At 42.1% G+C, this 25,756-nt stretch overlaps 1 protein-coding gene across 5 annotated transcripts in view; it reads left to right on the top strand.

The window, feature by feature from the left end:
- Nucleotides 1-4,064: 4,064 nt before the first annotated feature.
- rad18 (RAD18 E3 ubiquitin protein ligase) overlaps nucleotides 4,065-25,756 on the top strand; it is a 30,856-nt gene continuing 9,164 nt past the window's right edge. For 3 of the 5 annotated variants that reach the window (XM_061688207.1, XM_061688206.1, XM_061688208.1), the window contains exons 1-9: nucleotides 4,065-4,199; nucleotides 4,634-4,712; nucleotides 4,880-4,941; nucleotides 5,285-5,355; nucleotides 14,306-14,673; nucleotides 15,130-15,229; nucleotides 17,173-17,360; nucleotides 18,903-18,973; nucleotides 19,128-19,188. In XM_061688207.1, the coding sequence (XP_061544191.1) occupies nucleotides 4,149-4,199; nucleotides 4,634-4,712; nucleotides 4,880-4,941; nucleotides 5,285-5,355; nucleotides 14,306-14,673; nucleotides 15,130-15,229; nucleotides 17,173-17,360; nucleotides 18,903-18,973; nucleotides 19,128-19,188 (1,051 nt within the window). In that variant the 5' untranslated portion in view covers nucleotides 4,065-4,148. Of the gene's footprint in view, nucleotides 4,200-4,633; nucleotides 4,713-4,879; nucleotides 4,942-5,284; nucleotides 5,356-14,305; nucleotides 14,674-15,129; nucleotides 15,230-17,172; nucleotides 17,361-18,902; nucleotides 18,974-19,127; nucleotides 19,189-22,555; nucleotides 22,725-25,756 lie in introns of those variants that run through there. The other 2 variants (XM_061688209.1, XM_061688210.1) reach the window with 2 other exon arrangements.

Raw genomic sequence — 25,756 nt, 5'->3', positions numbered from 1 at the left:
TTGCACAGGACTTCATTAAGAGTCTTCTGATATGGATTCAGTTTTGGATTTATGATATGGCATTCCATGTTGTTCATATGCCACTAATTTACATTTTCAAGGATAATCTAATGCTGCCTGGATTTGGTTTCCCCTTGGCCGAAGAAAGTTAATGAATTTGTTCCACTGATCCATGGTGTGCTGCTGGAAGTTGCTTTAGGCGCACATTTAAGTGAAAACTTGTTGTCTGCCCCCACGTAGCCTGGCTACTTCAAGACCCTCAACAATGCACAAAGCTGCAAGAAATCTTGAACTTAAACTTCAGTGGATGTTTCCTTGATGTATTTCTTATGTGGAATGCTTGATATCATCCACATCAAAGTGCTACACATGCCATGCTTTAGTGCATTTGAACAAGACTTCTTCCCAAAAGCAGTCTTGGCTCTGTCTCAATAAAATAGTTTTGAGGTGATCTTGAATAACATCTTGATTTCTACCTTGATTGGAAAAAGCCAAAAAGTTAAAATACACCCCACCCACCCACACGCGCGCACACACACACACACACACACAGACGCAAATATTCGCGTTTAGTCTGATCAGATGGACATTGGCTGTCACTCCAAAATGAAATACACCCATCGTTATGAGGTTAATCTGGGAAATTATACCTGTAAAACTGCAAGATTGCTAATTCGTTGTTCTTATTTATGTACTTCTCGCAACTTGTCCCGTAAACGGTGTGTTTTGTCCTGTACGACGTTGTTTATTCTGATTTGTCTGCTGAGGCTTAATGTGCACTTGGACCTGGAAGCTGTAAATAAATCACCCGCGCCAGGCTCAATAAAGTTGTCTGAATCAACTGTGTCAATATCTCACTCCATTTTGAATAATCTGACACAATTGGAGCTGTTCTTGCATAATTTTCTTTCGCATTACCTTTCACTTTGCTCACATATTACAGAGCACCTGTTATATGTAATATATTTTTTAAACAAATATATACAGGCGGCACGGTGGATGACTGGTTAGAGCGTCTGTCTCACAGTTCTGAGGACCGGGATGCAATTTCAATTTCGTGGACGAGCGCACTTCTGCGGCATGATCACAGCCAACATCAATCCTGTCCAATCAAAGCGGATTCTCTCATTCCCTTTAAATTCAGCATGATGGAAGCGTGGGGGCACTCGGGGACAGCCACCCAGCCACGATGGTTTGTGTGCCCCACCCCATGCTGGCCAGTGGGATGATTTAAAAAAAAATATGATGATGATAATAATAGTGCGTTCAATTAATTGATTTCTACAATGATTCAGAGGGTTTGATGCCCGATGTTCACACATTTATGAATAGATTATGTCTGACATCCACCACACACAACTGCTGAGCTCATAATCTGTCTGCCTGTGCCCTGATCAAACTGGCCACAATCATGTTAGACCAGCGTTCTACCTAATGCACTGAATTTAAACGTGATCCCAACAGGTGTAAGTTTAGACTGACTTTCTGCCACCTAATTGTCATATGCGCTAGGCGCATGTCAAAGGAGACACCCTCATTGCGCCGGTTTTGGTCGCTGACTGGTCCTTGCCCTTGCACAAAAATTAAATCTGCGGCACAGTTTTTGCACTTAATCCGTCTATAAATGTTGTCTCTGATGAGTTTGACTCTGATACTCACCTGACTTTTATGCAGCTAGTGTGGATTCATTTGCCACTCAGTGACGACGTGAATGTGAGTGTGTGTGTACATCGGTTATAATTATTGTAGTAGTACTGCTTGTTAAAGTGAATCACCATCGCATTATTATTGCTAATATGAATATAGAAGGGCGGCACGGTGGACGACTGGTTAGAACATCTGCCTCACAGTTCTGAGGACCGGGGTTCGGCCTGTGTGGAGTTTGCATGTTCTCCCCGTGCCTGCGTGGGTTTTCCCCAGGTACTCCGGTTTCCTCCCACATCCCAAAAACATGCATGGTAGGTTAATTGATACCTGGGATAGGCTCCAGCATGCCCAGCGACCCTAGTGAGGATAAGCGGTACAGAAAATGGATAGATGGATGGATGAATACAGAAGACATTGCTTACTTATTCTTGCGTCAAGCCCTCTATCTTATATCTCTCTCACTCTCTCTGCCCTCTGGCCCTCTCCTCTATCACGCTATCTCAACCCAATGAAGCAGAAGGCCGACTGAGTCTTGGTTTTGCCTTGTCACTTGTCGCTGATGTCAAATGCTTGCACACGCGGGGTTCAATGGATTTCTTAAATTTGGTTTTACACTTGTCTGTGTAGGCCGCAAACAGGCAGAGTGGCAAGAAGAAAGTCCGTGTGTGTTTTTTAACAAGCGGTGTAACTCTAGGTACATTACTGTTAAAGAGCAGCTTTGCAGTCAGCACCTGGCCATACTACATACATACATCTACAGTACTACCACCGTTATGTTTGGTGTTTTAGCAATGCCGTAATGATCATAAAAACTAGAATCCCACTAAATAGAGCGCAAACCTCCACCGAGGATGAACTATTGATAAATGTGAAAACAACTCATGGAGCTTTGCATTTGGGTTTGTTTGTTAATTAGCAGGCTACCTGGCTGATAGAGAAGGGGAACAGACGGAAGGTGCCAATATACAGTATTTCTGGGGGTTGGACAGTTCCAAGGATATACTCCCATGGTAAGAAATAAAAGACAATAATCATAATGCACCCTTATTTAGATCATTATCAAAACGATGTAATGATGAATTATAATTGGTTGTTCGTTCATGCGCCATTCATCTACAAAGTTCTGTAAAGAACGTTTAATATACAGAATGTCATATTGACTACTGTGGCAAGGCGTATAAAACCAAAGCTAATGGTGGCTGAAGACGTTTTCACAGTACTAATGGATGATGATTAATTCCAATCAAAATGAGAATGTATTGTTATCAGAATCAGGATCCTCTTTATTTTCCAAGTAGTCCAAAGCACACAAGGAATTTGTCTCCAGTAGTTGGAGCCGCTCTAGTACGACAACAGACAGCCGGAAGAGGTGGTGACTGGGATGTGGAGGGTCCAAGAGGATTTTGCACGTCTTCGTTCTGGCAGTCCTCATGGGTGGGTAAAGGGGTACCGACAATTTTTTCGGCAGCCCTGATTGTTTGTTCCAGTCGGAGTTTGTCCCTTTTGTGGCTGCACCAAACCTGATTGTGACGGATGAACACAGGACTGATTCGATGACTGCTGTGTAGAACTGCCTCAACAGCTCGCGCGGCAGGCTGTGCTTCTTCAGGAGCCGCAGGAAGTACATCCTCCGTTGGGCCTGGATGGAGTTGATGCTGGTCTCCCACTTCAGGTCCTGAGAGACTGTAATTCCCAGGAACTTGAAGGTTTCGATGATTGACACAGGACAGTTGGCCAGCGTGAGGGGCATTCAATTAAATCATTCAATTAAAATAAATTATTAAACATTTTTGACATACACATTTTATATGTGAGATGCTGACTCTTTTATCTTTATTTCATTTGGTTCATTTCATTTCATCAATGATTTTATTGCTCTTTTTATCACTGACATTTGTGTCTTAATTTTATTTACTTACCCACCTTTATGTTTAATTTGAACCTCTCCCTCTAGTATGTGTTATGTATTTATTGCTTTGTACAGCACTTTGGTGCACTGTGCGTGCATTTAAAGTGCTTAACAAACAAAGGATTGGATTTATTACTGTTATTATTTATTTATTTAACCTCATTTAGGACCTGGCTAGTTTGTCCATTTTAAAAATCAAATGTGGCCCTCCGCCACAAAAGTTTGTCCACTTTTATAAATTCTGCGTATAAGCAGTAGTTGCAATTTGCAATGTACTGCATCATTAATGCTGTATTTTGCCCTTCAGCCTTGGTTTATGGATACACAAATATGTATTTTTAAAAAAGCCCACAGTGTGATACAAAGCATGTCATACACCTCTGCACACAACCAGAATAACATATTGTTGGATTTTAATACGTATTTGAGTACCTCTGACACAAAGTCGCAGTTGGGGAAACTATGACGCAGCGGAAGGCGTCAAATGACGTGGCTGGTTTTCGGCTTATCGAGCGGGACGGCGGTGTTGTGAAACTCCTTAAAAGTTTTCAAACTACGAGATACTTTATTGTACTTGCTCGGTTTATCGAATATGGCCTTCCAACCGGAAGCAGACCTCCCACCCATGCTGACGAGTTTGAACGTAAGAAAGAAAGGAAGCTGCTGTTGTATTTGCTATTTATTTATTTTCTTTAACTGTGTTTTGCTAGCGCGGTGGCTAATTGAAGCTGTTCACCGATGGGAGCTAACGATGCACTGAAAGCTATTTGACCAAATGAAGGTTAACAAGCAGCTCAGCGTGTTAACTACTCAATCTCTGATGTTGTATTCGCTATTTCGGTGTTTAGGTATGAGTGAAACAGCGTCAAAGGGATCAAATTTAGTCAAACGGGAAAATGTAACACTCATTAAAATCCCGTCTATGTTTATCCCTCAAATTGATTTTTATTAAAGCCCTACATTTTTATCTTCTTTTTCCTAACCATGTTTTTGTGCCATGACCAAGTTATATGTTTGTAGGTTATGACAGACTAACAATTGACTTATTTGTTGTTTTGTTTAATACCAACTCTACAGAATGTTGATGCCCTGTTGCGATGTCCTATTTGTTTTGACTTTTTCAACACTACAATGATGACCAAATGCTCTCACAATTGTAAGTACAACAGGTGCACTTGTTAGTGAAGTGGCATTGTTTTGGTAGAATTCAGCGACAGTATGCCTTATACTATATGTTGTATCGTGTTCAAAACCAACCATTGTCTATCGACCCTAACCGTATTTGACCTAATGTTTGAATTGTCTTTGTGTTTCATTTGACAGTTTGCTCCTTGTGCATCCGGAAATTCTTTTCTTATAAGCTTCAATGTCCAGTTTGCAATACAGTAAGTTTGAAGCTCTACATGAAGTTGGCTTAGCAGCAATCTCATGAATCAAGATGAGCTTGTCGAACTGTAATTCTTCCCTTAACCTTCAAAATATAAAAATAGAAATTTAATATAGGGACATGCAATATAATCTTATACTGACATTTTTGACATATCGTTATTCTAATGAATGAAGGAATAAAGACATTTTGCATGGGCAAGGCAAAGACATTGTGTGATGTCACCTCAGAAGGGTGCCACAAGAAGCAGTGTGATGGTACCCATAGAGTTCCGTGACTGAGGCTGTAACTCAATTTACTCATATCTGTCTGATTTAAATGGATATTTATTCTTCTTTTAGCAAGCCACAGAACAAGATCTGCAAAACAACCGTTTACTGGATGAATTGGTGATAAACTTTCAAGCTGCAAGGTAAGTAGACTTCATTTCATGTATAGAGGAATCACTGAGGTCCAACACAATTTGTTCCTGTATGGTGATCAACCTTTTTTAACTATACAGGCAATTTAAAGTTAACATTCTATTCTATTCCATCATTCTGATGCTCTCAATATTATGACGCTTAAACAATAATTGACTCAAGCTTAACTTCAATGACGAAGGCGTAATGTGAAGGTGATTCAGGTCACTGATGCGCTTCATGTGGCTCCTTTTGTTTCACATTCTAGTCAACAATTATCACACGACTGCAAAAAGAAGTTAACCATTGTAAAACAAGATCGCATAGTAATCTTTACAAAAACAAAAAGTGATGACGCACATCGTAACATTACACCAGGGATGGGAAATTCATTTTCCAAATGGGCCATGTAAGAAATTGAAAAAGGTTGTTGAGGGCTGCGCCAACATGCAAATCAATTCTGTTCCATATTAATTGTATGTATTTCTACCAAGCATTAAATTATTGTTTTAATAAGATGCTACCTGTGTAGATGTGGTACGTATCTGTTATAATCCATCCATCTATCCATCTTCCGCCTATCCGGGGTTTTGTCAGGGGGGCGACATTACCGGCCCGTCCGGTGCTGTCTGGCTACCGTGATGAAAATTTCATAAATTAATTCAATGAAATAAATACTATACTGTTTAAAAATAACGAGAGAAAAAAAGCTGCGGAGACAAAAGTTCTCTTTGCGTCCGGTGTCAACGAATAGTAAGTCACTAATCATCGCCTCCATGGCAGTGAATAAACTACACTTCTTACTGTGCTTCTTATACGTATCATTTATGTTATCATGACGGGAAGTTGAGGGGTACTACGCCGTAAAAGACGGAAAACCATGAAACAAATTGCTAAGCTATTGTGTCACATAGTGGCAAAACACTGAAATAAGTGGTTGTGTTATACAGTACACTTGTCACATAGGTCTGGCTCGAACCACATTATAGCAGAGTAACCAGGTTTGAACAACAAAATAACAAGGCAACTAATACGCGTCTGGACATATAAATGTAAAATAATTCACAGCTTCACAAGATGCCCCCGAACCAGAAATGAATTAATACGTCACTTGAGACATCATCTGAGAACGGAGTCAGATTAAAAGTATATTTCCCCAAATTGCTGCCACAGTCAATGTGTGAAATCAGATTATACATTTTTCAGTTTGTAATTCATTTAAAAACACGCAAATAATATTACCTTAGAGTGTCACTAATTTGTCAGCATTAAGTCATTAACCAGCCACTCGGGGAGGTACTGAAATGATCATTTGTGTCTGTGGTGACAATGTTATTAACTTGGTAAATTATGCATCAGTGATGTTGTAACAGCAAGTTGCATTCAGTGTTAATGTTTCATAAAGTGGCAGCTTTTCTTATGCTGATTTTTTTAATTTTAATTTTTTTTAAATTTGCAACACTAATTGCCCTCATCATTAAAGCACATTTGAGGGATAACGTGGTTCTTATGTTCTCAGGCTCTCTGTACAGCTTTGAGTTGCAACTTGCATTTTAGAAGCTATCAGTAATACAAATCTGACAGTAGTAAACATGCATGGCCATAAGATAAAGAAGCCAAGCTAATGCATATAGGGACCAACTCATCTCTGTTATGAAGTCATGTGTTGTAATAAATGTTGTCTGACCTTAGTTGTGTGTCACAAAGTTTGTGCAAGCACTGCACATACAGTGGATAAAAAAGTCAATACCCCCTGTTCTAATGCCAGGTTTTTGCGATATAAAGAAATGAGACCAAGATAAACTTTTAAAACTTTTACACCTTTAATGTGGCCTACATTACAACCAGTACAACTCAAGTGATTTTTTTTTTCCTTCAAATATTTTCTACAGGGGAAGTAAAAATAAATGTGGTTGCACAAGTATGGACACCCTCCTGTCTTAAAATTGGGATATGGCTGTTTTCAGAATTAACACATCAACATTCAAACTCGTGTTTCACGGGAGTCAGTACATAGTGTGTCACCATGTAAAGTGTAAATGGTGGCAGGTGTGTGCTGACTTATATTTACTTTGAGTTTGAATGTGAGCACTGTAGTTAATTTTGAACACGGCAACATCCCAGTTAAAAGATGGTGTGCACACTTATGCAACCACATTATTTCAGTTTTTCTTTCTATTTCTTTTTTTTTATCCACTGTAACTTAAATAGCAACGCTTGCACTGATGGTGGTGTGCAACAGATGTCCATTATTATCGACCACTAAACTAGGTGATTCGGGAACCCCAATGCAATGACAGACACACTTTACTACAGGCCACTGTAGTATCACAGTAAAATCTACCATAATTTCTGAAACTTCTGTATAATTTTACCTTCTAAACTCAATTAGCATTGTGCTCATTTTCAGAAAATATTTTTTATCTACTTGTAATTCTAACCAGTCATCATGTATCGATTGCCCCCCTTTAATGTAATTATAGTTTTTAAGTATTTACTTGAGGCTCTGTAATCAATTAATGAGAAAGAATAGACCATGAAATCTGACTGCAACAATAAGTCATTTTACTCTCTATAGCTGCATCACCTGAATGACTGTGCAGCGTTGTTATTTGTGAAGAATATTTATTACCGTAGCGATGTCAGTGGATCCCATTTTTATTGATATGATTATAGTCTACAGCATATGCCCAAGAACCAGTTTTAGTGGGCTGTAATTCACTGGCATTATATTGACACTTGCACAGTACTTGCCTCATGGCAATTCATTTCTAAATGAAGGATTGAAAGCAAATCCAATGGGGATTTTGTTTTCATTAGCTTAGGTCACATAACATTGTGTATTGTTGTTGTATGTGCTCTGTAGTTTAAGGGCTAATGTTGCTTTAAAGCCCAATCTCTGCAGGCTGCTGGTCTCAAGGAAATTGACTCGTATTTTTAAATCAAGAGTTCATTTCAAGGGACTCCGACCACATAGTTCACTTCACTTGTCCTGTCTGCCTGACATTTTTCATATACGTACGGTTGAACCTCCAGAGTTGAATGACCCAAAAGTGAAAATATTTTCCAACCAATAAATAAAACTTTTTGTGACATAGGAAATGGTCTGGCTGTTCAATACAATATTTGTAATACATTGAATTAAATGACCCCTCCTTGAGTCGTCGCCTTGTCGTGGTAGAGGGGTTTGTGCATCCCAATGATCCTAACAGCTAAGTTGTCGGGGGCTTTATGACCCTGGTAGGGTCACCCAGGGCAAACATGTCCTAGGTGAGGGACCAGGCAAAGAACGTTGAAAGACCTTCTATGATGATGACAGTAAATGGACACCGTTTTCCCTCGCCCGGACACGGGTCACTGGGGCACCCCTCTGGAGCCAGGCCTGGAGGTGGGACTCGATGACGAGTGCCTGGCAAAGCCCGAAGAAGCAATGTGGGTCCCCCCTTCCCATAGACTTCACCACCTGTGGGAGGGGCTAAGGGGGTCAGGTGAGTAGAGAGCTGGGTGGCAGCTGAAGGCGGGGACCTTGGCGATCCGATCCCCGGCTACAGAAGCTGGCTCTAGGACCTTGGAATGTCACCTCTCTGGCAGGGAAAGATCCAGAACTGGTCTGCGAGGTCGAGAAATTCCGGCTGGACATATTTTCATTTCATTTTACCAACATTCTTTATTCTGAGAAAGCAGAGTCAGGGGACTCTGAGGCGGGTTCTCCCATGTCTGGTGTTGAAGTCACCGAGGTGATTTAAAAGGTCCTCAGTGGGAGGGCCCCAGTGGTGGATGAGATCTGCCGGAGTTCCTAAAGGCTCTGGATGTTGTGGGGCTGTCTTTGCTGACACTCCTCTGCAACATCGCATGGACATCGGGGACAGTGCCTCTGGATTGGCAGACCGGGGTAGTGGTCTGGAGGGTGTGTTCCAACTACAGGGCGATCACACTCCACATTCTCCCTGGTAAGGTCTATTCAGGGGTTCTGGAGAGGAGGGCCCTACTGAAAGTCAAATCTCAGATTCAGGAGGAGCAGTGTGGTTTTCGTCCTAGCTGTGGAACAGTGGACCAGCTCTACACCCTCAGCACCCTGGCAGGTGCATGGGTGTTCACCCAACCAGTCTACGTATGTTTTGTGGACTTGGAGAAGGAGTTCGACCGTGTCCCTCGGAGAGTCCTCTGAGAGTTGCTCCGGGAGTATGGGGTAACGGACCCCCTGATATGGGTACAGAGTGTCAGAGTTTGGTTTGCATTTCAGGCAGTAAGTCGAATTCGTTCACATTGTGAGATGGATTCTGCCAAGGCTGCTGTTTGTCACCGATTCTGTTCATTACCTTTATGGACGGAGGTTAGGTGACATCAAGTATTATCTCCCTGATTTTTGCAGATGATGTGGTTCTGTTGGTGTCATTAAGCTGTGATCTTCAACTCTCACTGGAGCAGTTCGCAGCAAGGTTCTTATAGTAAACGAAAACAAATGAAATAACGAAAACTAAAATTGTAAAAAAAAAACGTTCTCATTTTAATTTCCTTATCCTCGCTAGGGTTGTGGGCTCAGAAGCGAAATAAAATAAAAAGCAAAACTGACTTTTACGTTCAAGCGTTTTTGTTGTTGCTGCTTGTTGCTAATGGAAATGGCTAACGGACTAGCTAGTACCTTCACGGAATCTGTCGGTTATTATCCATCCATCCATCCATTTTCTGAGCCGCTTATCCTCACAAGGTTTGCGGGAGTGCTGGAGCCTAACCCAGCTATCATAGGGCAGGAGGCTGGGTACACACTGAACTGGTTGCCAGCCAGTCGCAGGGCACATATAAACAAACAACCATCCGCACTCACATTCACACCTACGGGCAATTTAGAGTCTTCAATTAACCTACCATGCATGTTTTTGGGATGTGGGAGGAAACCGGAGTGCCCGGAGAAAACCCATGCAGTCACGGGGAGAACATGCAAACTCCAAACAGGCGGGGCCAGGGATTGAACCCCGGTCCTCAGAACTGTGAGGTAGACGCTCTAACCAGTTGCCCCAAGTGGAGGAGTTCAAGTATCTCTGAGTCTTGTTCACGAGTGAGGGAAGAATGGAGCGGGAGATCAGATCAGTAATGTGGACTCTCTATCGGTATGTTGTGGTGAAGAGGGAGCTGAGCCGAAAGGCGAAACTCTCAATTTACTGATCAATCTACAGTCCTACCCTCACCTATGGTCACGAGCTGTGGGTCGTGACCGAAAAAACAAGATTGCGGATAAAAGTGCCCCAAATGGGTTTCATCCGCAGGGTGTGTCCATGTCTCCCTTAGAGATCGGGTGAGAAGCTCGGTCATCGAGCTACTACTCCTCTGCGTCGAGAGGAGCCAGATGAGGTGGCTCGAACATCTGATTAGGATGCCGTCTGGACGCCTCCCAGGTGAGGTCTTCCGGGCATGTCCCACTGATAACCTAGGACATGCTGGAGAGACTATATCTCCCTATTGGTCTGGGAACGCGTCGGGATCCCCCCGGATGAGCTGGATGAAGTGGCTGGGGAGAGGGAAGTCGGGGCTTCTCTGCTTAAGCAGCTGCCCCTGCGACCTGACCTCGGATATGGTGAAGGAAAAAAATGGATGGATAAATTAAATGATAGGCAAAGTAGGTTAGGATGTAAGTAGGTAAAACTTGTGATGTTGACAGTTAGAGGCTGGGAAATATTGAGTTCAATTGTAATTAATTGAAATTGGAGCAACTTGGAAGTAAACCAGTGTCACAGAACAGACTGTTTGACTTTTGAGGTTCCAAAATATGTTTCACAAAATATGTGAAATACTTTTTTTAATTGTTGTTTTGTGTATTTATTTTTACACACAGATGCTCTTTTGGCTGCCTGAATTCGACACAATTGCTTTTTCATGAGTCCGGACTAATTAGTACCACTTGTACTCTTAGTAGTACCAGTTAAGTGTCTAACTCACAAGTGTCAAACTGGTGGCCCGGGGGCCAGATCCGGGCCGCCACATATTTTTATGTGGCCCGTGAAAGCAAATCAAAATTGCTCATTATGTTCTGGTGTAATACCATTGAGATATTTGCAAGCATTTTTTTGTTACCAATCCCCCTTTGAAAAGAAATGTAAAAAGTGAAAAACATGTTTTTATAGGCTTCTGATTTCAAAACTGGTTATTCATCAATATCAGTATCTGAGGTAATCTTTCATTTATATGGGTTCACAGTCGTAGTGGCCCTCCAAGGGAAGTCATAACTACGATGTGGCCTGTGACAAAAATGAGTTTGACACCCCTCTAACTTCTCAGAAAAACACTTATGACATTTAGCTTTTTGGCATTTGTTCCGAAAATGAGTATAATCTTTTTGATTAGCAGGCATTGTCCTAAGGAACCAAGTAAATAAACAAAACAAACTGTTGGAACTGCTGTCAAAATGACGCATATTTATTTTTTATTCATGGTAAGCTATAGTTCTTTCATCAATCATAATTCTTTCATCAAACACCTAAGGGTTATCAGTCCAGCAAAAGGTCTCACTTCAGACTGTTGACACTCTGAATGAATACATGGGCGCATGACGCAACTGGTCTTTTAATTTCCTGTCAGGTGGAGTGCCTGAAAATGTGTTTCTGTCAAGGGAAAAGGTGAGGAAATGTACATTATGAGGTAATTCACTCCAGATGAAATATACTTTGAGTTTTCTACATACATCTGATAGTGTATTCTGCCAACACGGTGGTTGAGTGGTTAACATATTCACCTATTAAGTTCTGAGGTTGGGGGTTCGAATCCAGGCCGTTGCCATCTTGTGTGGTGTTTTCATATTCTCCCCATGCTTCCGAGGGTTTTCTCTGAGTACTCAGGCTTCCTCCCATATTCCAAAAACACGCATGTTAGGTAAACTGAAAACTCAGGTTGTCCTTAGTAGTGAATGTGAGTGTGAATGGTTATGTTTGCCCTGTGTTTGGCTGGCAACCAATCCAGGTTGAAGTCCGCCTTTTGCCAGAAGTCAGCAGGCAGTCATCCAGCACACCACACTACCCTTATGAAGATAAGCAATATAGAAAATGGGTGGCTGTATAAATTGCGTTAAAAATAGTGAACACTTACTTTTTCAGATCTACTCTTTGTAATACATGCTCATCATGGTTATTGGAGAATTTAATATTCTGTATTTTAGGGTTAAGAGGTATTTGCAATGTTATTTACTCTTAGAAATTTAGCACCAAATGTGCTAAGATTATTGAAATTCATATTTGTTAGTTGAGTTTGGTAATGTTGTCCTCTTAAAAGGATAGTGTATCTCTCCAACGTTCGCCACTATCCCTAATTGGAAGAGCTTGCTCTGGAGTAAATAATGGCAGCATTGAAATTAAATTAGACGGTATGTAATTAAAGAAGATTGGTATTGAGGTTTTGGATGCATTCAATTTTGTTCGTCACTTCAAACAATCACAGTATTACTCATTGACTGGGTAGCACTTGGTCCAGAATGGATAAAGGAATGATCCGATCAACTTCCTTCCGCTGACTCAGTGAATGAACTGTTGATAGTATCTGGTTATCTTCATCTGACTCACTATTTAAAGTGAGTTGGAGACTGATTGCACTGCTCTGGAAGCACTGAAAATGTTTTTTTTTTTTTGGCCACCTGATCTCTAGATTGTTCTCACTCAGTTTGAAACAGTGCAGTGGAACCTACTATGTCAAACAATCCATTTTGAGACACTGGTCGAGCTCCAAGTTGTATTAATTTCCAAAATTCAAAAACATAATTTAAAGTGAATTCATCTCTTCAAGGGGAACTGATTTATTTATGTTGCAAGAATGTTGTTGTTCCGGTTTCCTCCTACAACCCGAAAACATGCATGGTAGGTTAATTAAGACTCTAAATTGGCCGTACATGTGAATGTGAGTGCGAATGGTTGTTTGTTTATATGTGCCCAGCAATTGGCTGGCGACCAGTTCAGAGGTGTACCCCGCCTCTCGTCCAATGATAGCTGGGATGGGCTAGAGGATGCCCGCGACCCTAGTGAGGATAGGCGGTAAGGAAAATGAATGAATGAATGACTATGTTGTATGTGCCCTCACTAGTCTAAACACTGTATTCTGATTAATATAGTGGTTGTGAAATAATGAGAATTAAACAAATTCATCAATTTTCATCCATCTCAGAGGCTGCCATGTTTGGCAATATCGCCCTCTGCTGTAGACAGAAATGAATGTCACAACATCTCGCACTTGCGTAGCGAATGTCACATTACTGTGCTGGTGGTTTCACAAAAAGCCAAGAAAAAGCAAAACACTCCTTTACTTACTTTACAGAGCTGAAGTCTCAAGGGGTTTCATGCAAATTTTAGTTTGAACTTTTGTGGCACATTTTTCCCAATAATTTTGGTACAGAAGCATCCATGCTACTACCTGGTCGGCCGCTAAGCAACCACTTCCAAATATGGGCAAGCTTGCATTGTTGTCCCAGTGCCCTGAATTACTGAACCCCTAGAAAACTAAGTGCATTGTGAAGTCTCTCATACTGTGCAGACTTATTATGTGAGTTTCCCCAAAGTCTTGTTGAGAGTGGTGCAAAAAGGTGCATACAGTATGTACGCGATGCGTGTAAGCCAGCACTAATGGGCACAATGAGTTCAAGTATAAAGTTTTCAATATGGAAAGCACAGCGTTACACACCTCATTGGTTCCATTTTATTGCTATGTAATGGATCTGCTGCCATTTGTTTGATTGTCACATTTTCAAGACTAGACAAAGTGTCACCTTTTTCATGGTCTGTTGAAAAAAAAAAAAAATTAAAAACCGTGACTCACTGATGATCGACTACAATAGTTATCTGTACTGTACTGCATATATGTATTATGTAATCCTGTATTGTTGCATTTGTGAGAGAAGCAGCACTTTCACATAACTCTTAACAGTCTACAGATATATTTCTTGTAGTAATTCCATGCACACTCTTTCTTACTTTCTCCTTTTTACAGACAGCAATTGTCAAAAACATATTTTGACTCTCCACCAATATCCCCAAAGAACCCAGCATCAGTCAAATTTAAAGCACCCATAGAAAAAGGCCAGAAGTGCAACAGCTCTGTTGTGAGTCACTTTTTCCAGAAAAGGCCCAGAAAATCTCCTGGCAAAGCGTACCAGACTGGATGTACACTCTATGCAAGTGACACTGACCCACACTTGACCACTGTAAAGGAAGAGCCTATGGATGTGGGGGAAGCATCGATGCAGGACGTAGTGTCAGTGAAGCCAGTGGACATAGAATTACACAGAATGAGCACCGAGGAAGTGATGCCACACTCTTCTTCATCCCCGCCAAAAGACGTGAAGCCTGTAATCAAAGGTAAAGCTTTTCTCTGGTACACTAAGCGGTTCTTGGTTGGAATGACACAAAGAAGTGGCAACTGAGTGATCCATTCCGAAGTAACTTTCCAGTTTTGGCAGTGCAACTTTTGGTGTGCTAAACAGGGCACAGTTTTATTTGGAATATGTTGACATCAGAGCATATGCATTTACTCCTTCAATTTACGTTTTTATTTATTTTTAATTTTTTATTTTTAGGAAGCGTTGACAAAACTAAGGCTCCAAATTTCCTGCTAGCTAGCGCACTCGATTAATGCTTTCACCCGGTTGCGTTTTGAAGGACATGGAAAAAAGAGACTCATTGAGGTTGTCTGAAACCATGTATCTCTAGTTTTGCTTTTGAGAATGTCCAAAAGAAGAGTTTGCTACATAGCTTTTATTATTTTCTTTGGTGTAGTCTATGCATGTTAAGGCCATCAAATATGTCTTCTTACAGTGGAGTGCCCCGTGTGCTCTATACGTGTATCTCAGCCCTTCATCAACAAACATCTGGACATGTGTCTCATAAGCGGAGAGAAGAAGGAAAGCTTAAGGAGGTATAGTAGTATATGTATATATATATATATGTATATGTATATATATATATGTATATGTATATATATATATGTATATATATATATATATGTATATGTACAGACCCTTTCCAAAAAAATTTAATATCATGGAAAAGTTTATTTCCATAATTCCATTCAAAAAGTTAAACTTTCATAGATTATAGATTCAGGGCCCACAATTTAAAGTATTTGTTTATTTTTACATAATTTGGGCTTCCAGCCCATAAAACCCACAAAATCAGGAATTCAAAAAATGAGAATACTGTGAAGAAATCACTATTTACTTGTTTTTGTAGAAAAAAAGAAAAGAAAAGAATAAAGTTAGGGCCACATTAAATTAATCGAAATATGGTACTTTCAAAACTAAATGTTAATCTTCAAGACTTGTTTGGGAATCCCTTTGCTTAAATCACTGTCTCGATGCGCCATGGCATCGAGGCAATCAGCCTATGTGATTGCCTGGGAGTTATGGAAGTGCAGATTTCTTCTTTGTTTTTGGTTCTGGTGCCCCTCACTTTCCTCTTGATAATACCCCATTGATTATCAATGGGGTTTTGATCCGGCGAGTTGGCTGGCCAGTCAAGCACTGTAATGGCATGGGCATCAAACCAGGTTTTGGTGCTTCTGGCAGTATGCTGAAAGATGAAATATGCATCTCCATACAGATCCTCAGCAGAATGAATCATGAATTCCTCTAAAACATTCTGGTAGACTGTTGCGGTGACCAGGATTTAAGAAAGCAGAGTTTACCAACACCGGCACTGGACATTGCACCCCAAATCATGACTGACTGTGGATATTTCACACTGGACCTCAAGCAGCTTTAGTTCTGTTCTTCACCTGTCTTCCTCCAAACCCTTGGACCTTGATTCCTGAATGAAAGGCACACTTTACTTTCATTGGAAAAGAGGACCCCGGATCCCTGGGCAACAGTCCAGTCCTCCTTCTCCCAAGCCCAGTTGAGACGCTTTTTATGTTGGGTCAAGCTCAGAAGCGGCTTGGCCCAAGGAGCCTGACAGTTGTAGGGCATCTCCCGGGTGCGTCGGAATGTGGTGGTTTTTGAAGCTGTGACTCCCGCCTCATTCCACTCTTTCTGGATCTCTGCTAGATTCTCTGTTTGATAATCCGCTGAAGCCCACGGTCATCTCTTTTGCTGGTGCATCTTCTCCTGCTACATTTTGTCTTTCCACTAGACTTTCAATTGATATGCTTGGACACAGCACTTTTTGAACAGCCAGCCTCCTTAGCTATGAACCTTTGTGGCTTACCTGTCCTATGGCGGGTATCAATGATGATCTTCTGGCCAGTTGTCAAGTCGGCAGTCTTCTCCATATTGAACCCAACTGAGACAATTGGACCAAACTGAAGCAATTTAATGACACCTGGGGAAGCCACTGCAGGTGCACTATTCAAATTTTTGGAATTCCTGACTTCATGGGTTTTATGAGCTGGAACCCCAAATTATGTAAAAATAAACAAATTCAATACACATTCGTATGAAGTCTGCCATGGTTAAATGCTTTTATCCTAGTATTGATAGATATTTTGTCTGGAAGGAAAACTTGCCAAGCACAGATCGTTGCTTTTGGATTATAAGGATATGAATCGATACATTGATGTAGTGAATGACTTTTTACACATCCTACATATTTGTATTTTTATTGCTTTTCAAACTATATCCTGTAGGTAAGACCTTGTAGCTTTCCAGCCCTTTTGTCATTTTAAGAGCATTAAGCCTTCCCTGGCTCTAGCGATGCTTAAGCATTGCCTTACATTCCCTAAAATTAGATTTTGATGTGATGGTCTTAAATCACAAAAATATTCAATTAGTTGGTAAACATTTCCATCATGCCAGTTAATTACAGCAGCGCACATAAATGCAGCCAGTCTGTAGATTAACCAGTTCAAATGCTTGTCTGTCACAGCTCCCTTGGCAAGGCAAGGCGCCCAATGGGGAAGCTGGTATACAACCTGCTTTCCCAGACACAGCTGAAGAGGAGGCTCAAGGAATGCCACCTTTCAGTGAAAGGCAACCGAGATCAGCTGATCAAAAGGCACAAGGAGTTTGTGCATATTTACAATGCGCAGTGTGACTCTCTCAACCCCAAATCAGGTGAAGGAAAGCACTCCTAAGTTGCTACATATTTATTCATCTTTCTATTATAAGCTACATGTTTATATGCTTCTTTCTATTATAAGTAACTCCAGGCTGTCATGACTTTTGCCATGGAGGAAATGTTTTTGACTTGTGATACTTTGTCGACTTCTACGTCGTGTTTTTGTCAGGGTAATTTAGTTTGCCTTGGATCTAGAAGAAATTATCGTTGTACAATCTTAAGGTGGTTTCCAATTATTTATTTAATTTTCAATGTTATTTGACAGGCTTATTGAATTTAATAATTAATTTATTTTTTTCCCCTCAGTTTTTATCATGTGCTCTGTTCGTGCTAATACGGTTCTATTACATCCCTCCTGACTGCCAGAGGCGGTCCTTCAAGCACTGGACGATCGCTGTTGCACAATGTTTCCCAACCTTTATTGAGCCTAGGTACCCATTTTACATTAGAAAAATCTCACGGCACACCATAAACAGAATTGTCGCAAAATTTATGAATACTTATTACTAAATACTGAAATAATGATATAGCAATTTACAATTTATTGTATCTTCTTCCATCTAATCGAATTGTTCTGCCTGTCACTATATGTCATTGGAATGAACAGATATGTTAATATTTAATCAATTTTTGGTTGTTTCCACCATCTGGAGGACCTTTGGCATGGCAGAGGTGGACCTCTTTGTTTCACGAGAGGCGAATCATTGCCCCCTCTGTTACATTCTAGCAGACAATGCCAGTCCATTGGTTCGGGATGCACTGGCTCATGAGTGGCCCCATGTTTTCCTTTACGCATTTATGTCTCCAGCTCTGGTTGTGGCCACTACAAAGCCCAGTACAGTAGGGAGTTCTTTGCTGTCTCAGTCATGGACAGGTTGCTGTCGTCTGCCTGGTTTCAGCCATTTTGGAGTTCTTGCAGAAGAGCCTTAATTGAGGGTGGTAGTCATCCGCTCTTAGGGTACATGTAGCTGCAATCTATATCACTGGCCAATGACCAAAGCATTTAACTTCTTGAAAGGTACCAGACAACTTCATCCACCAAGATGACCAGTTGCTCTTTAGTGGGCTCTGTCATTGGTCCTGGTAGCCCTGCAGGCTCCCCCAATCGAGCCTATTTGCCATAGGGCCTGAAGTGTCTATCAGTTACGACTGGTTTGCTTTTGCCTATGGCTTCAGGTAAGCTGTTCTTCTTGAGGTGGGTCTCTGTAATGGTCTGTGGATTCGGTCCCCTGTGAATTCGGTCCCCTGTGAATAAGGGACTTCTGGTTTTCCGCGCTTATATAGGCCATGGGCGGCATGAGTAGGTCACATGACTTTTGTTATTAAAATCTCAACCTGTGCATGTGCTAGAGTGATCATCCAGTGCTTGAAGCACCGCCTCTGATTGTCATCCGGGACTCATAGAACCGCAGTTACATTCGTAACTTTTGTTTACTTCATTGCAATATGGGGATATGGCAAATTACCCAGCTGCTAGTGTTTAAAGCATGGTTGACATCAGCGATCTTATGTGTAATGAACATGTCATTCCTCAACAGCTGAAGAAATTGTTAAAGAGGTGGAAGCCAATGAGAAGATCAAAAATCAGCTGCAGGACAAAGCTAAACCTGTGAGTTGGGACTGCCTGGTATCTTGTGGTTGTATTCATTGTGTTTGTGGGGCTAACCAGTGAAAACCAGATATAGTGTATTTGTTTCACTGCTATTTTTATGATGATGTAATGTTTTTTTTTAGGATTACTAATGCTGATTTCAAATGTACAGGTTATGGTTTTCTCAAAGAATCACTCTGAGAAGGAGATTGATGATGTTCACTCAACGTACAGTAAGTGATTTTATTGTTATTCAGTCACTGTTACAGGGATCTCATTTGACGTGTGTCCTGCATCTGAGATACACAAAAATTAGCAGGGACGCATGAAGCATATTCATTCTGCGTCCGTTGACGCGTGGTTTAAGACCCCTCGTGCCCATGTGCATGTGCGCGTGTGTTGGTGAAGAGCGTCCACACATAGCGAATCAAGAGCGGGCGCTTAACATGGGCTCGCTTTTGGCGGGCTATGACTGTTTTCGGGTGGCCACTGGCGCCTGTGTTGGGACTTGTTAGTGGCTGGGGGAGATTGGGCGTGGGGGGCCGGTGGTCCGTTGCCTGTGCCTCTCCCTTTGTAACAGGTTGGGGCGCTTAATTTGGGCTGGGGACCGTCATGGGGAGTGAGTGGCATCCCCCTGGTTGCGTCCCCCATGGATGGGCTCGCTGGCTTGGCCCGCCCCCCTTTGCGGGTGGAGGAGGCCCGGGCCCACCCTTCATTAATATGCTGGCTCAGCAACTCCGTACACCAGTTCTTAGAGGTATTTAGACACGAAAAATAATCCCACCGCACTACTAGTCAGTAGCACTACCTTGCTCATTTCCCACATCCTGCCCTGTCCTGCTCTTTTCTGTCCTCTCTCTTGTCCGATTGGTTAGCTGTTGCATGTCCTCACCGGGTGTGTCACCCCACCCTCCACCCCCCATCCACAAATAAGAACACGATTCGACTGTTGTAATGCTACATGTGCTCAAATATCTAGACTAACTATTGTTCTGCTGTGGTTCGTACCCCTATTCCCATTGTCCACTCTGTCCATCTGTCTGTCCCCTAAAACGTTATCTGTCCGGCTGCATTTTCAATAAACATCAGAATAATTAAAATATTTAAAAATAAGCAGAGGGAGTATTTCAAACTCCCCTGTTGCACATCAAAACTGTTCCAGCACAAAAGGCATGCATATCCACCATTCTGCAAGGTCATGCAGCTGAACAGGACAAGTTAAAAAAAAACAAAAAAAAAGAACAATACTGGACTCAGGTTTATGACTCCAAAACATTAAAAAAGTATTTTCAAGTTCATATAGTAAGCTGCACTATTGGCATCTTAATGGAATCCTCTGATTTATTTTTTAAGCACCTCATCAGCTTTTATAGATCAGTTCTTCTTCTGCGTTAACCATCCACGAACTGGATGTGAGACGCATCTTTAAACAACAAAAGCTTAACAAAGTGGCAGGCCCAGACCATATGTCCCCATCCTGCCTCAAAGTCTGCGCGGACCAGCTCGCTCCAGTTTTCACACAGATCTTCAATAGATCTCTGGAACTGTGCAAAGTACCATCCTGTTTCAAACGCTCCACCATCATTCCAGTCCCCAAGAAACCTACAATCTCGGGTCTAAATGACTACAGGCCTGTCGCCTTGACATCTGTGGTCATGAAGTCCTTTGAACGTCTCGTGCTGGAGACCACCTCAGGAGCGTCACAGGTCCCCTGCTGGACCCCCTGCAGTTTGCCTACCGAGCGAACAGGTCTGCGGATGATGCAGTCAACATGGGACTGGACTTCATCCTAGAACACCTCGACAGTGCAGGGACCTACACCTCGACAGTGCAGGGACCTACACGACGATCCTGTTCTTGGACTTCAGATCAGCGTTCAACACCATCATCCCTGAACTCCGTTCCTCCAAGCTTCTCCAACTCAGCATCTCGCCTGCCATCTGCCAGTGGATTTACAGCTTCCTGACGGGCAGGACACAGCAGGTGAGGCTGGGGGAGACCACCTCATCCACACGCAGCATCAGCACAGGGGCACCCCAAGGTTGTATCCTCTCTCCGCTGCTCTTCTCTCGCTACACGAACGACTGCACCTCAACGCACCCGGCTGTCAAACTCCTGAAGTTTGCAGACGACACCACAGTCATCGGCCTCATCAAAGACGGTGACAAGTCTGCATATCGACAGGAAGTGGAGTGGCTGGAGCTGTTGTGTTGCCGACACAACCTGGAGCTGAACACGCTCAAGACTGTAGAGATGATCGTGGACTTCAGGAGGCATCCTTCGTCACAGCTGCCCCTCACGCTGTCAAGCTGCCTTGTGTCAACCGTAGAGACCTTAAAGTTCCTGGGAATTACAGTCTCTCAGGACCTGAAGTGGGCGATCAACTCTGTCCTCAAAAAGCCCCAGCAGAGGATGCACGTCCTGCGGCTTCTGAGAAAGCACAGCCTGCCACAGGAGCTGCTGAGGCAGTTCTACACAGCGGTCATTGAATCTATCCTGTGTTATTCCATCAGTCTGGCTTGGTGTTGCTACAAAAAAGGACAAACTCCAACTGCAACGGACAATCAAAAGATTGAAAAGATTGTCTGTACCACCCTACCCACCCTTGAGGACTTGCACGCTGTCAGAACTAAGACAAGAGCGTGCAAAATTCTCTCTGATCCTCCACATCCCGGTCACCAGCTCTTCCAGCTCCTTCCCTCAGGTAGGCGCTACCGATCAATGCAAACTAGAACTAGCAGACATTCCAACAGCTTCTTCCCTCTTGCAATCAACTTCTTAAACAGCTAACCTACAATAGCATTGCAACATGCTGCCAATTTTGTATTTTTTTCTCTTGAGTTTGTTGTCACACTTCTGTCGGACCAATTACAGTGTTCGCTCGCCACTTCGCGCTTCACGTTTTGAGGCTTCAGTGCTTCGCAGGTTTTTCCAAAATATTCATAAAAAAAAAAAATTCATCGAAAAATAAAAATGAAAAAATACAGCCATATCAGCAGCCATATTGCGGAAAGACACGTTGTTTCATGTTGATGCACGAGAGAGAAGGTTTCCCTGCATGCCAAACTGCATTCCCGGCGCGACATCGACCAATGAGAGCACGAGTGGATTTATCCCGTGAGCTGATTGGCTGCGCATCATCCCAGCCTCACCCAGCATCTTCCCTTGTTGTGTCTCGCCAATCTCGTGCACGCTGTTGACTGTCTCGCATACTGAATCTTAGTGTTGTGTTCGTGATAACCTTTTTCGTTTAAGCGATAACTTTTTTTGTTTAGTTAAGCGCTTACAATGCCGCCTCAACGTTGTGCCCCTGCGAAAGCTTCCTCCTGGGTGCCCAAGAGGAAGAAGAAGATGATGACCATCAGCGAAAAAGTGAAACTTTTAGATATGATCAAAGAGGGCAGAAGTTATGCATCAGTGGCATGCAATTATGTTGTGAATTAATCTACAGTGCGGTACATCAAGAAAGAGGAAGCAAACATCCGCAAAACTGTGGTAACTCCGCGTAATAAGAGACAGAGTTATGTCCTTGTACAGGGGAATTGGAAGCAAAAGAAAAAACAAAGACAACAACTACCCATCACCATGTTTTTCTCCAAGGTAAAACCCCAGCTACACCATCAGCGCCTCCAGCAGAAGAGTCTCCAAGTGAACCTAAACCCTCTACGAGTCAAGTTGAGAGCCTCTCCTCCGCCACCAACCCAAGCCACTTCGCCTCTCTCAGAAGGCAATGTTGATGAATGTTAATTACTGTATAAGGTTTTATAATTAAAGATTTAAGTAAAACACTGTACTGTTGTAATCTTCGTCTGAAATATGTAAAGTATAAATACTGTTTACATATTTTAAACATTCTGGTACCCACATACACGTACACGAAAATTCCTAGGGGGAGGGTAGACCGCACTTCGCGGCTTTTCCACATTTCGCGGGGGGTTCTGGTCACCATTAACGCCGAAAAATGAGGGATCACTGTATACATATTTGTGCACTCACTATAGTCTCGCCATGCTGCACTGTTTGCATATCTGTTGTTGACCAATACTGGCCACTCATGCCAGAGTAGCATCTACCCCACTTGCACACTGACTGAGGAGTATCTGCAATATTTGCACAATCAACATTGTCCCAGATTATCGCGCTACTAGTCACTTTAAACTGCATACACTCCTTGAAGTCTCTGCGCCCTTTGCACAATGGTCATTGCACTGGACTATTGCTATCTTAGTCATTCAAACTGCTCTAAGTGCTAGAGGACTGTGCATCTTTTTGCACAATTGTCAAAAAACAAATTGTACATTACCAGATAACTAGCAACCCTTTATTGCTCAGTGACTTTTTCTCTATGTCGTAGACTCGTACTAGAGTGGAGACAAATTTCGTGTGTGTTTTTTGTACATACTTGGCAAATAAAGATGATTCTGATTCATTCAATATGTCCACCCGACTGGTGGCAGTTCCAGTGAGAAAATAAAACTGAAACAGAAGTGTGTAAAGCGTGCGTATATACATTCCCGTGCAAATTATGTGATTTATCAATTTTTGCATGGGGACATGGATAAATTTATGCCAATCTCTGACCATGCGTATACACAAAACCTTGTAGCAGAACAATGAAACTACAATTAGAACGTACTAAGAGGGTGCACATCCAGCTCCTCTCGTCCCTGGAATTTGTGGCCACCGAGACATTTTAGCGGGAGATTGGGTACATCCGTGGCATTTCGCAACTTCCACTAAGCCGATTCATGCCGGCAGTGTTTGATTTCCCTGGCCCCAATTCTTACATCGAGTTCCCATACAGAGTTAATCATCCTTCCATCCATCCTCATAACCACTTATCCTCACTAGGGTCGCCGGTGTGATGGTGCCTAACTCAGTTGATTTCGGATGAGAGGCGGGGTACACCCTGAACCGGTCGCCAGCGAATCGCAGGGCACATATTAACAAATAGCCATTCACACTCACATTCACACCTACGAACAATTTAGTATTCAGTTAACCTACCATGCATGTTTTTGGAATGTGGGATGAAACCAGAGGACCGGAGAAAACTGACTCAGGCACAGGGTGAGCATGCAAACTCCACACAGGGAGGCTCGGGATGAACCCGGAACCTCAGAACTGTGAGGCGGATGTGCTAACCAATCTTTCACTGTGCCGCCCACGGATATCCAACAAGGCGATTCCCACCTACATATCAATTAAAACAACAACAAATTCTGCCACGTGAACAGGAAAGGATTTCATTCAATCAGTGCACAAATAATCTGTGATCCACGTAGCCTAGAGGAAGGCATGATTTCATTCATTCATTCTAGAGAGTAGCAGGTGTTCCTTTTCTCTGCCCTCTTTCTCAGTTATCAGCCTGCCTTGTAAATGTATACAGAAAAATGCATACGAGTTGTGGCAGTGCATTTAAACAACAGCAAAGCGTTTCACCAGACCAACCTCTTTTGAACTGAAGCTGTTGACTGACTAATATTCAATGTCTTAAAAAAATCCTACATTAGGTGTATATTTCCACAGATCTGTATTCCTCACAGTGCAAAGGTAGTACATCATTTTATTTGAAATAAGCTACTTTGCTCCTGAAACCTGGTATCTTTTAGCTTTTACAAGTACTTCAAAATATCTGATGTCAAATTGTGAGTAGCGGCCAATTTCAAAATCTCATTTAAGTGGTAAGTGGTCATTAGTGCACCCTCCCGTGTACAAAATTAGCAACAACAGTTTGTTTCTTTATTTATTTAAATTGCAGTGAATATGTTCTCTATCGTCATGGGCCGTACGACACCCCTGTTGTAGAAACTAGCCCGACTGGGTTAGGGCAAATTTATTTTCTGAAATCAACACAATCTTGCCTTTTACTGTAAAATATTTTTTTTATCCACTTAAATCAATCAAGTCATTTACCGCACTGCACACATTTTTTGCACATTTTGGGTCAGCAGTCCTTCCCATAAGGAATGGGCCAGGACCAGTTCTGACATGTCCAATCACAACCTGGCCCCACAGCGTCACCACTCAAAAGGACCTTGTACAATATCGTTCATGAAGAATAGTCCAAAAAGTATAAACCATCCCCATAAACAACAAGCAGAGTTGTTGAGTCTTCAATAAGCAGTTGAGCAACTAAAATTTTAATTAAAATAAATAAATAAATAAGCCTCTCCCTGCCCCCCTCATTTCACCTTTGCTCGCCCAGTTCACACTATCTGCCCAAAGCCTAATGTATTCAGGTTAAATCTGAGTCAGCTTTTACCAAAAACATGTCAAACATGGATTGTAGCATAGGAGGATGTTTTCTGGTTAACAGTCATGTTGACAAGAACCTTGGAAGGGGCGCGGGGGACCTTTGAAAATAATTGAAAAATGAATGTGAATCACAGGAAGAGGCTTCTAATAATAGCTACACTGCCGTGATAGCCTCTTGATTTATCACAGGAGGATGTGGATGAGTCACACTGCCAGCATAGGGAGCCAGCAGATAGGAAACTGTATGTATCACTCACGTGCGATTGGAGCCTTTTGTCAAAACACGCCATTTATCATTTATAGAATCAACAGCTGCTTATTCAACATTGTCAACAAACCTGGAAAGTGTATTGAGTGACAAAACAGCACACGCTATGATGCAGTGCAGTTGTACACCATTGCAAACTACAACTACAATAATAAACATTAATACTTCTTTCACAATCTCAATCTGTGGTTTTTGATTCAAGTCCTTTATTGGAAATCATAAGCTTGTGTTCAGAAGTGTTTCAGATGAATTGAAACGTGGCTAATTTATGATGC

This window comes from Phycodurus eques, chromosome 10 (genome assembly GCF_024500275.1).
Source record: "Phycodurus eques isolate BA_2022a chromosome 10, UOR_Pequ_1.1, whole genome shotgun sequence".
Taxonomy (NCBI): domain Eukaryota; kingdom Metazoa; phylum Chordata; class Actinopteri; order Syngnathiformes; family Syngnathidae; genus Phycodurus; species Phycodurus eques.
This window is presented reverse-complemented; position numbering and strand designations above follow the sequence as displayed.